This window comes from Trichechus manatus, unplaced genomic scaffold (genome assembly GCF_000243295.1).
Source record: "Trichechus manatus latirostris isolate Lorelei unplaced genomic scaffold, TriManLat1.0 scaffold00170, whole genome shotgun sequence".
Taxonomy (NCBI): Eukaryota; Metazoa; Chordata; class Mammalia; order Sirenia; family Trichechidae; genus Trichechus; species Trichechus manatus.
The window spans coordinates 3,632,223-3,645,408 of record NW_004444106.1 but is presented as its reverse complement, the minus strand read 5'-3'; the positions used below and the strand labels follow the sequence as shown (position 1 = coordinate 3,645,408).

General features: G+C 51.0%; 2 protein-coding genes across 3 annotated transcripts in view; both read right to left on the bottom strand.

Annotated features, from left to right (window-relative positions):
- KAT8 (lysine acetyltransferase 8) overlaps positions 1–3,958 on the bottom strand; it is a 10,023-nt gene extending 6,065 nt beyond the window's left edge. The window contains exons 1-3 of the mRNA XM_004386692.1: positions 3,736–3,958; positions 2,319–2,393; positions 2,064–2,239 (exon numbers count right to left, since the gene is read on the bottom strand). Coding sequence (XP_004386749.1) covers positions 2,064–2,239; positions 2,319–2,393; positions 3,736–3,946 — 462 coding nt within the window. The 5' untranslated portion in view covers positions 3,947–3,958. The remainder of the gene's footprint in view (positions 1–2,063; positions 2,240–2,318; positions 2,394–3,735) is intronic.
- Positions 3,959–6,795: 2,837 nt separating this feature from the next.
- On the bottom strand, positions 6,796–11,080 carry BCKDK (branched chain keto acid dehydrogenase kinase). Of its 2 annotated transcripts, none has more exons than XM_004386690.2 (12): positions 10,991–11,080; positions 10,043–10,397; positions 9,848–9,916; positions 9,642–9,752; positions 9,295–9,342; positions 9,096–9,215; positions 8,914–9,012; positions 8,666–8,739; positions 8,189–8,317; positions 8,014–8,103; positions 7,377–7,535; positions 6,796–7,284 (listed from the first exon to the last, which is right to left on the bottom strand). In XM_004386690.2, the coding sequence occupies exons 2-12, from the start codon at positions 10,235–10,237 to the stop codon at positions 7,140–7,142; spliced, it is 1,239 nt and encodes a 412-aa protein (XP_004386747.1). In that variant the 5' UTR covers positions 10,238–10,397; positions 10,991–11,080; the 3' UTR covers positions 6,796–7,139. The 2 variants fall into 2 exon arrangements, with proteins under 2 accessions (XP_004386747.1, XP_023596759.1); XM_023740991.1 differs by lacking the exon at positions 10,991–11,080 and adding an exon at positions 10,735–10,793.
- Positions 11,081–13,186: the final 2,106 nt, after the last annotated feature.

Below are 13,186 nucleotides of genomic sequence, written 5' to 3'. Positions count from 1 at the left end.
AAACAGGCAGGAAGAAGTGAGGTCACTTGCCTTTGGAAACAGTTAGCTGCCATTTAATCCAAGTGCCAAGCACTCTATAGGCATTATTTCATTTAGTCCTCACGATAAGCCTTTCAGACAAGAGTGTTCATTACCCCCTTTGTACAAGAGACGAAACAGAGGCACAGAAGGGTGAGGTCACAGAACTCGTAATCAGCAGGGATGGGCCTGGGCCCCTGGTTTGTCCAACCTCGAGCCTAACCACTGCAAAGAGGAGGGAACACAGATTTTCTTCCCCACATGCCTCTTTAAAATGCATTTCCCAACTCTCACCAAAACAGAGTCCTCTCCTGCAAATACATCAAAGAATTACAAAAACATTTTTCTTAAATGCTGTAATTTATTTAGAATTAAATTTATTTAGGCTTATTTAGAATTAATTAAACATTAGGCTCTGAGAACCTTGCTAATTGTTAACTTGCTGATTGCTTTACTATCCATTCTTTGGTTTTATCACCACTGGCCCGCTGTCACCCACACTGCTAGTGGCCAGCTTAGAAGTACTTCTTTGAAACTTAACTCCCCAGTGCTAAGTGGTTGGGGAATTACTAGGACCATAGATCTGTGCTAGCCAATAGAATAGTGATAGTCACATGTGGCTATTTCAGTTTAAATTAATTAAAACTAAATGAAATTTAATTCTCAGTCACACAAGACCCATTTCAAGTGCTCAACAGCAACATGTGGCTAGTGGATACTCTACTGGACAGCACAAATACAGAAAATCTCCAGCATCACAGAAAGTTCTATTGGATAGTGCTGCCTTTGACCTTGAGAGGACTTTCTGGTTCAGAGCATTTCAAATGTTTTTTAACATAACCCATAATAAGAAGCGCATTTGGCATTGTAAACCAGTTGACATGTTGGTGTATCTACGCACAGGTGCCTGTATGTAAGATCAAAGGTTCTCAAAACAATACCTACTCTTAAAAAATGCAATGCTCTCTGATACTTTCTATCATATCCTATTTCTTTCTTCCCTTAAAATCTAAATGCCAGTCACAACCCACTGAACTGGTATTTGCAATCTACCAGCAGGCTGTGTCCCAGTTTGAAAACACTGCTGCAAAACACACAATAAGCGCTCAAAGGACAAAATCAAGTTGGTAGAAACCGATAATATCTGAATGCCTTGAGAGCTCGATAAACCCTGTTCTGGTTTGAACTCCCTATCTTACAGATTAAGAAACTGAGGCTTAGAGTGGAGAAAAAGTAACCTGCCAAGGGCAAACTGGTTTGATGAAAAGAAACTAGGTTTTGGAGACAAATGGCCCGAGATTCTAGTATGTGTCAGGGTCATGGTTAAAGGCTGGGCTCTGAAGTTGTACTGCCTAAGTGCAAACCTAATTCCTGACTGGGTAACCCGGAACGAGTTCCTAAACCTATCTGTGCCTCCCCTGGAAAATGGGGATAATAATAATGCTTACCTCACAGGGTTACTGTGAGACTTCAGTGACATCAGGTATGTGAAATGTTTAGCATAATACTTGGCTCAAAGACCAATAAATATTTGGCACTATTACTCCTATTTCAGCTCACCAATGAATAGCTGTGTGACCTTGGGCATATTACTTAACCTGTCTAAGCTTGCCTCCTCACCTACAAGAACAGATGATTATCCCTGTGGTGTTGAAATGTTGAGGAGGATCTGATGAACTTATATACATACAGTACATGATGCTCAGCAAGACCAAGTGCCTGATTATTACTCATTTTTTACCCTTCCCTTTGGACTTCAAGTCAGTTTACCTAAGGTGGCACAGCCAACTGAAGAAGACTGGGTTTCAGTTTCAGATATGTCACTTCCTTGCTATGACACTATAGCCAAGCCCTTACCCTCTCTGAGCCCCAGTTTTCTCATCTGTGAGGAATAAGGAAAGGAGGTAGGTAAAGGCCCTGACACACTGTAAGAGCTTAAGAAATGAGAGCTGCTGTGTTTTGGCACTGGTGCCCAAGAGGCCCATGGGAGTTGGCAGAGGTAGCTGGGATTCCTGGGGCCCCAGGGAAGGGGAGGGGGCCCGGACCTTCTGCACGTGGTTGATCTCATCATGCTTGCGCTTTTGGTTGCGAGTAATCTTGCGTTCGGGCTGCTCAGCCAGCTCACTCAGGTACTTCTCTGAGTTCTTCTGCACAGCATCCTTCACTGTCTTGGTCAGTGCCAGTCGGTTCTTGTCTACCCATTCATCCAGTCGCCGGTTAACTGTGGGGATGGGCCGTGAGGGTGCTGCCCTGCTATCCTTCTCCTCCCACCCAGGCCCTGGATGTCCCAAGCCACTCACAGCCCACGTAGTGTACATAGAATTCCTCTCGGCCCTCCTGGTCATTTACTCGAGACTGGATCACTTCAGCAGAATCTGTGAAGGAAAAAGGATAGGATCACCAGGAAGGAAAGGCAGGGCTGAGACAAGAGGGATCCCGTACACTGAGGGGCAGTTTCCAGATTCCAGGGCCACACATAACCTACCTCACCCATCCACATCTGCCATTCCATTCAATCACTGCTACAACCCTGTGAGGTGGGCCAGGCTAGGGCTGTTAATACTTAGCTGAATTTAAGTCTCACTCCAAATTCAATGCTCAATTTACTATATATACTCAGTCATTCATTTGTTCAGGGGTTCAAGAAGGCTGGCTCTGGATTCAGACAGCCTGAGTTTATAGTCTAGCTCTCCCACTTCCTAGCTATATGTAACTGAGCAAGTATTTCAGCTTTCTGAGCCTCAGTTTCTTTGTCTGTAAAATAGAAATAGTGCCCATTACAGAGGGTGAGTTAATGCCTGTAAAGTTTTTAGCACAGTGCCTGACATCTAACAAACCATTCCGTAAATGAGTAAAGCAACCACTGCACGACTGGCCCTATGCTGTGTTGGCGGGTACAGAGGACACAGCAATGAATCAAAACAGGTCCTATCCCCAACTCCCCAGAAGCTCTGTTTTAATAGGGCAAGACAGACAATTACAAAACAATGTTACATATACCACAGCTGAGGTATGAAGAAAATGTGGTGGGAACATACAGAAGTGAATGGCTCACTTTGTGTTAAGTGAGTCAGGAACGGCATCACAGAGCATATGACATTAAAGATGAGTAAGAGCTAGTCAGGTGAACAAGAAGAAAGGGAAAAAAGAACATTCCAAGCAGAGGGCCTAGGGGGTAAAAAGCATATGGTCCTCAGAGAACACAGCAGGTCTGACAACGGCCTTTACTCGGAGTGGCTAGAAATCAGCAGGTCACTCAGATGAATTCCATTCTAAGGCGTTTGGGGTTTATTATGAAGATGAGGGAAAGCAATAGAAGGGAAGAGAAGGGGAAGCTCATTTTTGTGTTCTGAAGGTCCTCTCTGCTGGCGTCTGTAGAGGAGAGGTGGAAGGGGCAGACGCAAAGACCAGAGACCGGTGAGGAAGTTGGGTTAACAAGAAAGGAAACGAAGCCTAAGACTGGGCAAGGGAGTGGAATGGGAGCTCTACATACTATATGAAGAATTTGGTGATCGCCTGACTGGTGGGGTTTGCAGTGGCGCCCAGGAATGAGTCCAAGATTACTGAGCTGGCTTCTTGGAGTCCGCAACTCGGTGTTCTCCGTCTCAGTCTCCACCACCCACGACTCCCGGCCCCTAGCACTGGATCCCTCTTAGAACCCCTTCTCAGGCCCCGCCCCCTCGTCCTTTAAACCCCGGCCCTGGGCCCCGCCCTCACGCCAGGTGCTATCCGGCCGTCGACACAGGTACGTTTCTCCGATCTCCACGGTGACTTCCGGCTCGCCGCGCGCGGGGGTCGGAGGAGAGACGCGGCCCGGGGACGGGGCGGTCCCCTCGACGGCCACATTCTCCCCGGGCCCGGGCTCTCCCTCCCCCGCAACCCCTGTAGTCGCCGCCACAACCGCCGCAGCTGCTCCCTGTGCCGCCATGGCTGTGGTGGAAGTGACGCCAGAATGCGGCGCCGCGCAGCTCTTTACCTCCGGGTCAGCAAGGCGTGGCGGAGGCAGCATCAAACTTTGCGGTGGGCTCTGTGATGTGGTGGGACCTCACTGGTTTGTGTGGCCGTCCCCGCGGCGCCCGGACAAGCTTGACATTTACTCTGCGAGTTGCCTTTGAGTTCCTTATTTTCCGTATGGAAATATGGCTGCCTCCTAGACTTGAAGAGAGGAGAAAGACTTCCCTCATGTGGTTTAACTCAGCTTAATCTTTTTAAAGTCCTCGGTGCCAGAGGAAGCCAAGATGTGGCAAATATCAGGGCGCTGCCCCACTCCACAGTTGCCTGCCTGACATCGAGGTATGGAGAATGTCGCAGGTGACCCTTTGGGCTTCAGGCCCCCTCTCTCCCCGCGCTGCCCACCTCCTCCAGCCCAATACTGGTCACACCTATTTTTGCAGATTCTAGATTCTCTCTTGCTCAGCTGAAAAGAATATACAGTTGGGGTGGGGGAAGCTGGACGGGTATATCAGGAAAAGCCAGTAAGTCACCCTCACAGAATATAACCTTTCTAAAGAAAGGCTCAGGCCCCCAAAATTAGAAGTCCCCTGAACAGAAACTAGCCAAAGGCAGCGGGTACTACGGAGAGTGTCTTGGGCTCGAGTCAGGAATCCTGAAGTATGACTCTGCTAGGTGGAATGTACAGAGATATATCTGTTTTCTCAGCATTGGCAAAGGTAACCAGATATGTGTGTGTACACATGCCACACATACAAGAGTACTGGACAGTGCCAGATAGGGTAAACCCACGTGTCAGAGTAGAACTGTGCTCCATAGGGTTTTCAATGACTGATTTTTCAGACTTTTCTTCCAAGGTGTCTCTGGGTAGTCTGGAACCTCCACCCTTTGTTAGCATCCAAGCGCGTTAGCCCAGGCAGGATAGCTGCTCAATAAACGTTACCTTTGACAATTCTCCGAGCTTTCTTTCATTTATAATTTGGTTATTGGACTTAGAAATAACCCTGAGGGGGGTATGATGCTCAAGGCCTGATGATGGGACTCAGAGCTTACAGATCAAGAAACATCAGAGCTGGGTATCTGTGGGGGATGGCAGTAGGAAGTGCTGATAACTTGGCTTGTGAGAAATGGAGGAGTCTGGGGGCCAGTGAATGCCAGGGGTCTGGCAGCATAAGAAATAAGAACCAAAAAACAGGCAGAAAAAAGTTAAAATTCCAATAACTTTCCCCACCCCTCTCCTATCTTCAAGATTGTTATTCCACCCACCCAGGGTCCTGGTGCCTCACTTTTGACTTAACCGGACCCATTCAGTTACCGATGCTATCCTTTCTAGTTAAGGGATTAGCCTAGGCCTTACAATTCCCTGACCAAGGTCACTGCATCAGCCTCCTTATTCTCCAATCCACCAGCCACCAGTGATTCTTCTAACATGCAAATGTGACTGTTCCTCTTAGGACTATGTAGGTGTTCTGCCCAGATCCCCAGGATCCGTTTTCTTTGTATGCCTCAATTCTCTTCGAGGTGCTTTCAAAGGCCAGCAACTGAGGGTCTTCTTTGGCGAACTGCCTTCCAACTAATAGAGCTGTTTTGCCTGGAAATGCTGAAAAGATTTCAACCTGGGAATTTAAGTACATACCCACTCCCAGTTCCCAGCATAGCCATTAATGAATGATTGTCAAGTGGAGGAGTGAATCAATGCTGGTGAGCTTAATTAGCTCCCTTACCTCCAACTCCAAGGCATAACTTTCTGGCTCCCAGAATTTTGTTGGAGATCTCATCCCTCCTTGGCTTCCTCCCGTCCCCTGCTTCCCCTACTCCTTCTCTGGGTCTTTCCTGGGAGCGGGTTCTTAACAGATCACTTGGACACGAATCCTCTCAGGGTCTACTTCTAGGGAATCCAACCAGAGACATCCCTTCTTAGCTTAAAACCTGTCCATGGATCCTCACTGCCTCCAGAATAAAGCCCAAGCTTCTTGGCTGCACATTCAAGGCCCGACACCCTCTGACTGCTACCCATTTCTCCAGTTTCATCAACTTGCACTGCAGACAGAGGTTTTTCAGCCCAGCAAATCATGTGGTTGGTTTCCCACCACCTGCCATTTGACCTTCAGATACAATTTCCTGTCTCCTGTACCACCCATCACCCTGAAGGGTAGGAAATAGCGTAGATCTAGAGCCAGCCTCAGGAAGTTAGCTGTCAGAGCTCAGAAATGTGAAGACAAAAAGAGGTAAGACTTTTCCTTAATCCTGCCAGACAAGCCCACAGGCGTTCCTTCTCCTTCCCTGGCAAGATGAGCAAGGGGTTCCCACCTTCCCATAGGGAAGTTCTGCTTCAAGCATAACCTTGAGCCTACCTGTTATCTTGGGCCCTTTTCTTTTGCCCAGCTTCCTGGCCCCCAACCAGAGCCCCACCTTTTTCTGGTGGGGGACCCAGTCCTTGCTGGGGTGTGCCAGGAAACAACCTTGTATGTTCCTTTCCTTGGTGGCAGTAGACACAGCTGGCAGGCAGTATTTTTAACCTTACTCAGGCTCAGGAATCAGGTGGCCCAGTCTGGTAACCTTCACTTCCAGAACTCGTGACTGGCAGGAAAGGAAGAGTCAGAACTGAGGCCTGGAGCTGGGCCAGCCTGGGCCTTCAATATTGTCTGGGACCCATAAACGTGTTAAATAAAACAAAGGTCTTTACACAAGCTGTCAAAGTCACCCTCACTCCCACCAAATCAAATGTGCAAGAGACTTGGAGACACTTCTACTGCTGGGCTGTTGGAACAGAGAAACTGGGACACGAACTAGTTAAACCCAAGAACCAGGGACAAAAGCAAAAACTCACCTGCCTACCCCACACACAGGGCCCACGAGGGCATTCAAAATATGAACTTTAATAATAAACAGCAGGTCCAAGTGGGGGAGGTCCCCCAGGAACGAGAATGATGGAGCTGGTGCTGGAGGCCTCACGGGTCCCCATTTCCCCTTTCAAAGGCCTGGAGGAAGGGAAACAGTGGACCCTGTTGAGGGTGGGGGTGCCCAGCTCCACATTAAGTCCATCTGTCTGGGGATCTGAGACCCAAGATACAGCAGCAAATGGAGCATGTTGGGACGCTGCCTGACCTGGAAGGTCTTGGCAGAATATGGCCCAGGCTGGGCAGGCAAGCAGGCCAAGGACTCTGGGGTCAGATGCGGAAGCTCTCCTCCCGGCCATCGATGTGGCGGAGCCGCAGGTAGACATCTGTGCCAATGCCCTGCAGGGACTGCAGCTGCAGGGAACCACCAAGGTACTCCGCGTAGGCCCGTGACGTGGGCAGCCCGAAGCCAAAGCTGAGGGTGGGCAGGGGATAGGACAGGAGGCTTCAGAGGCTTGAGTCCCCTGGGACTCCCCACCCCTCCATCCTGGCCAGGTGGGGCCTCACCCATGCATGGGTCCTGACTGGCTGCCACTGTGCATGTCCAGGTGGCCGAAAAGGGGACTGATCCGGGGGTCCTGGGTGCTGGCCTCGGCCGTAGTGAAGTGGTAGTCCATGACCCGATCCAGGTCTTTGTGAGCAATTCCCCCGCCCCGGTCTGAAATCCTGGCAGGATGCCAATAACATGGGCTTGGCTCAGCTTTGACACAGGCTCACCACCTCCCAAGCAGACAGTGTGAAGTCTGCCTTCCTGTCCACTCCACCCAAAGGCAGAATGCTGTCCACTCAGACCCCTGGGCCTTGCTTTCCTTTCTCCATCCTCACTGATGTATGGGACACTGACTGCTTATACCTTCTCACAGGACTTGATATTTACTCTCAGCCCAGCACCACTGACTGCTTACTCCTGACTGTTTCCCATCTCCAGGCCCCTCAGTTGCTGACAGGCGCAGGGCCCAGGGGCCTGCAGCTGGCCCCAGATTCATTAATATCCAGCTCATGGGAATCTCAGGACACAGGGTATCTTGTCTAACCAGACACCAAGTCCTAGAGTAGAGCAGGTGTTGGCTTAGGTCATACATTAAGTCAGAAACAGTGCCTGGAACCTCTGTCCACCCCAGCCCAACCCCCACTCAGGGCAAACCTGATGACAAGATCGATGTCATTGTTGGCGATGGTGATGACCACGTCTGGGACGTTGTAGGGAGTGTCTAGGTGACTCTCCATCGTAGCTCTATATAGGGGGATAGACAGACCTGGTAGGTGGTGACACCCCACTTCCTGCCTCCCCCACTCCCCCACATATCTGACCAGCCTACCTCATGGCATTCTTGAGCAGCTCCGGCAGGATGTAGTCCAGTGGCATAGGGATGAAAGGGAAACGGGCAGCCACGTGCCCGTTGATGCGGACGCGGGGGGCATTGCCGTACTTGTGCTCACACAGGCGTCTATGGATAGGAGCAAGTGTTTGGACAGGTATCCCTAGACCAGTGGTTCTCAACTAGGGGGTGATTCTGCTCCCCCAGAAGGGACATTCGGCAATTTCTAGAGACATTTTTGGTTGTCACAACTGGGGGTGGTGGTGGTGGTACTGACATCAAGTGAGTAGATGCCAGGGATGCTGCTAAACATTCTAATAGGTGCAGGACAGCCCCCTACAACAAAGAATCACCTGGTCCAAAATGTCAATATGCCAAGGTTGAGAAACCCTGCCCTAGATCATGCACCAGGACAGGGCTCAGTCCCAAGCCTTCCCTGCCCCAAGACATCCACCCCACTGACTATTGTAGCCTTACCTGGCAAAGTCCACCCACTTTTCAATAATCTTCTTTGGTGAGAGGCGAGTGCAGATGATGCCCACAAAGTCAGGCTGGCAGGAGAGAGAAGGTTAGGACTAGGCAATACCTTCACCCCCACCTCATCCACCAAATGCTCTCCTCCAGGCCTTGATCTAGGTCTCCAACCCAAGGGGACCCGACCCAGTACCCTCTGCCACCCTTGACACTCCCAGCTGGGTCTCAGGTGTCAGCTCCCCACCCCCAACCTTGTCCTCGTGCAGTGCCAGGTGATGTGTAGCCAACATGCGGATCCCAAGCCGTGAAGTCAACGTCTTGTCCAAGAAGCAGCGGACAAGCTTCTCATTCTAGTAAAGAGTTGGGCCTCAGAAATCCTGTGTCCCTTCCCAGCCCCCACAACCAGGCCTGCGCCCCCCTGGCTGCCCCTGACCTCTATGTGCTTTCGGCTCTCACGCAGGCCCTCAGCTAAGAGGGTCACCACATCCTTGTGGTCATCCAGCAACTGACGCACCAGTTGACAGTATTGGGCCTCTTCTGCCTGGTCCTTGATCTGCAGGCCACAGACTTGTGAGCACAAGCAGTCAGCCCTGACCGCTTAGCCCCTCACCCTGCCCTGGCCCAGCCCTCACCGGAGGGAAGTCTGTCAGCTTCTGGAAGGCACGGATGTACAGCTCATGCTGCAAGGAAGAGGTGTGGGGAGTCACAGGGCTGCCGTGAACAGCTATCCATGCCTACCCATGGAGATCACCACCCAACCAATTCACTTTGTTGAAACCCCCATCATGCCCCTTCAAGCTTCTGTGAATATGTAGCCTTGGCCTCTGAAGGCTTAGCTGGGGCTGAGTCCTGTTTGGCCCTGAAACCTTTTGACAGGCAAGTCTCTGCCTCTCTAGACCCCAGCTGCCCCATGGAGGTAGGCATACTGATGGAAGACCTACCTCATGAGGGAAACTCACACCCCTTGAGGCCACCTTACCACGTGCAGGATGGTGGGGTTGCAGCCAATGATGAAGGGCAGGCTGCGGAAGTCCTTGATGCGGTGAGCAATTCTCACTGGCAGCTCTTGCTGCAGATACCGGCCACTTTTCTAGAAGAAAAAGAGGAGGAAAGGCAGGTTCAGGACCTGAGTGGCTGGGGCAGAGTTCCAGGGGCCAAGGAAAGAATAAGGGACAGGAATCTTACCAGAAGGTGACTGCCATCCTGAGAGCGTCCTGAATAGAGCATCATGGTCGGAGTAAGACGGACTGAGGGCTGGAGGAGCAGATGGGCCTTGAGCAGTAGACCCCCAACACCCCGTCCCGGCCATATGAGCTCCGTCCCTTCCCTGGCCACCAGCTCCAGCTCCGGACCCTGGGCCTCATCCCCCTAGTTGCGCACCTTCTCGGCTGCCACGTCGATGGCTGACTGGTTGTAAAATGAGGTGACGGTCTTGGAGCGCTCCCGCGCCATCTCCACGTGGTGTGTATCCGTGACTGAAGTGGAGCTGGCCCGGAGTGACAGTGCGGGCCCCAGGAGGGGCCGGAGTGGAGGCCCGCCCCGGGGACCGCTCCCCAGCACTGACGCCAGTATCATTGTCCTGATCCTTTGTCAAACTGGGCAGCCACTAGGGCTGAAGACCAGACAGACAGAGTAGACCCCAAAACGGGGCAAAGGGTAGGGCTCTTCTCTGACTTCAGGTGTGAGGGCAGGTCGAGGATGCTGACCAGCTCTGCCCCCGGGAAGCGGCTCCCATCTACCGGGGCGGGGGAAGAGGGAGTTGTAAGGATCTGAGTCCAGACGACCCGCACCACCTCTCCACGTGTGCACTGGTTCCTCTGACCTGGGCAATCTCTGCCTACCGTTTCAACCACATCCCGTAACACACACAGATGAGCCCGGACAACCTTGCTTTCTGGTGATGGCTCTATCTCTTATCTAGCAGAGGTCTGCTAGGAGAAGCGGATCCTCAGACCCATGCAGCTGGAAAACCTCGCCCCATTCCCTCTAGTCCTGGGGACCCTCGCTCAGGGGGCGGGGCTGACCCCTACCCAGCGCCTTCAGACCCGAGCAAGGCGGCCTGGTCTACGTACGTGCTACACACAGTACAGTGCGCCCAAGGGCCGGCTGCATCAACGGCCGGCTGCATCAAGGCTGCGGCCTGGGAGTCCCTCTCTGGGTTCCTTCTCCACAGGATCACTTAGTTCGGCCCAGGTGCCCCCATATGGTAGATGCCAACGCCCATCCCCCCATCCGCGCGCACTCTCGCACTCCCGCTCAAAAGTGGAGACAGCGGCCGCGCACTGCGGAACCTCGGTGGGCCGGGTCTGCGCGGGCTGTTCCACTTACCGCGAGGCTAGAGCCAAGGCTGGGGTCCGAACGGAACCGCCCGAACAGTCGACCGGCCAGGCGAGCCGAGCTGCCTGCGCCCGATGCCGCCGTTACGTCGCGCGGATTGTGAGCGCCCTATGCCTTCTGGGAGTTGTAGTTTGGTGCGGAGGACTCGCGACCCTGGCGCCAGCCCCGCTCTTGGGCCCCCAGGTAAATACCAGGGCTTCTTCCACATTATGCCTGGAGTTATCTGTGGTCTCTCTCAGCCTCTGTCTCCTAATTGATAAAATGAGCTCCCCCGGAGCAAAATGGGAGAGGACAGGAAAACCTTTAGATGCAAAGCACACAGATCAAGCCCTGTCTGGATTCCTTCCCTGAGGGCCCTGTCCTTTTCCTTCCAGATTCATTTATGGGAAACCAAAGTGCCTGGTTCAAACCCCAGCTCGGCCACTTAGTACCTGAGGCAAGTTAGTTAACTGCTCCACGCTTTAATTTTTGTATTGGTAAATTGAAGATGTATCAACTTCGGGGTTGCTGTGTGAATTACATGAATTTATATATGTTAAGCACCTAGGACAGTGACAGGTGTGGAATTAACACCATATAAATGTTAGGTATTATTATTATTCAGCCCGCAACAAACACTGATGGGGGGAGGAGACTTTTCTGTGCCAGGGGAGGAAATTGGGTGGTGAATTAAATAAATAATTCCTTCCCCGCCGTGAAGAGGAAGACAGACTTGAAGACAGGTAGCTTTGGTGTGATCAGGTGTAATAACGGACACACGGGAGGCTGTGGGAGCATCACATAGGGACTGGGACATTACTAGAGGCACAGCATGACTAGGATTTAGCCAGGCAAGGGAGCTGAGGGAGGGGAGGAGGTGTGGCAGGACAGAGAATAGCCTGGACTACCTGAAGATAGCTGGAGTTTAGAGCCTCAGAAGGAAAGGGGCTGAATGGGGGGATCACAGCCAGATCATGAAGGGCCGTATTAGCCATGGTAGGGAGTCTGCATTTGATCTGAGGAGTAAGGAGCCATTGAAGGGTTTTAACTAGTCAGATCTGTTCTTAAGACAGAACTGTACGGCTGTTGATTGGGGTCTGTGAGACCAAAGCCACAGAGACCAGTAAGAAGACAATTATTTTGCCCAGGCAGGAGGTGATGGAAGATTATCTATCTATCAATCTGTCTGTCTATCTGTCTATCATCTATATCTCCCTAGGTCCACTAGGAAAGCCCTGAAAAGCTACTCAGCCATTGAAAACTGTGAAGCACAGTTCTACTCTGACACATACAGGGTCGCCATGAGTCAGAATCGACTCAACAGCAACTGGTTTGGTTTGATTTTAAATATGTTATATGTATATATCATCGTCATTGGGTTGATTCTGATTTATAGAGACCCTATAGGACAGAGTAGAACTGCCCCATACAGTTTCCAAGGCTATAATCTTTACGGAAGCAAACTACCACATCCTTCTCCCCCGGAGAGACTGGTGGGTTCAAACCGCCAACCTTTTGGTTAACAGCCAAGTACTTAACCACTGCACTACCAGGGCTCCTTTCATATACACACACACACACACACACACACACACACACACACACAGAGACAGTGTCCCTGAGTGACACAAACAGTATGGTCTATATATATATATATAGAGAGAGAGAGAGAGAGAGAGAATCCTAATGGCACAGTGGTTAAGAGCTCAGCTGCTAACCAAAAGGTCGGCAGTTTGAATCCACCAGCTGCTCCTCGGAAACTCTATGGGGCGTTTGTACTCTGTCCTATAGGGTCACTATGAGTCAGAATTGACTCCATGGCAATGGGTTGGTTGGGTTACATACACATTCCCTGGGTGGCACAAACAGTCAAGAGCTCGATTACTAGCTGAAAGGTTGGCAGTTCAAATCCACCCAGAGATGCTTCAGAAAACAGGTCTGGTAATCTGCTTCCAGAAGACAACAACAACATATATCTAGTTCGAATTTTTCTTTACAATAGTTGTGTGTTTTCTAAATATTTGAATTTTTTTTTTAACAAAAAAAGTGTTAGTGAAGCAGGTTTGACAGCTTTAGACTTCAGCAGAGGCGGAACCAGTCACCATGGCTGGCCCACCGGAGGAACTGGGGGAAGGGCTTCTTGAGTCTCTGGATTTTTTCTTCGCCTCCTACCCTCACCGTTTCACCCCTTTTTCAACAACATCCTGG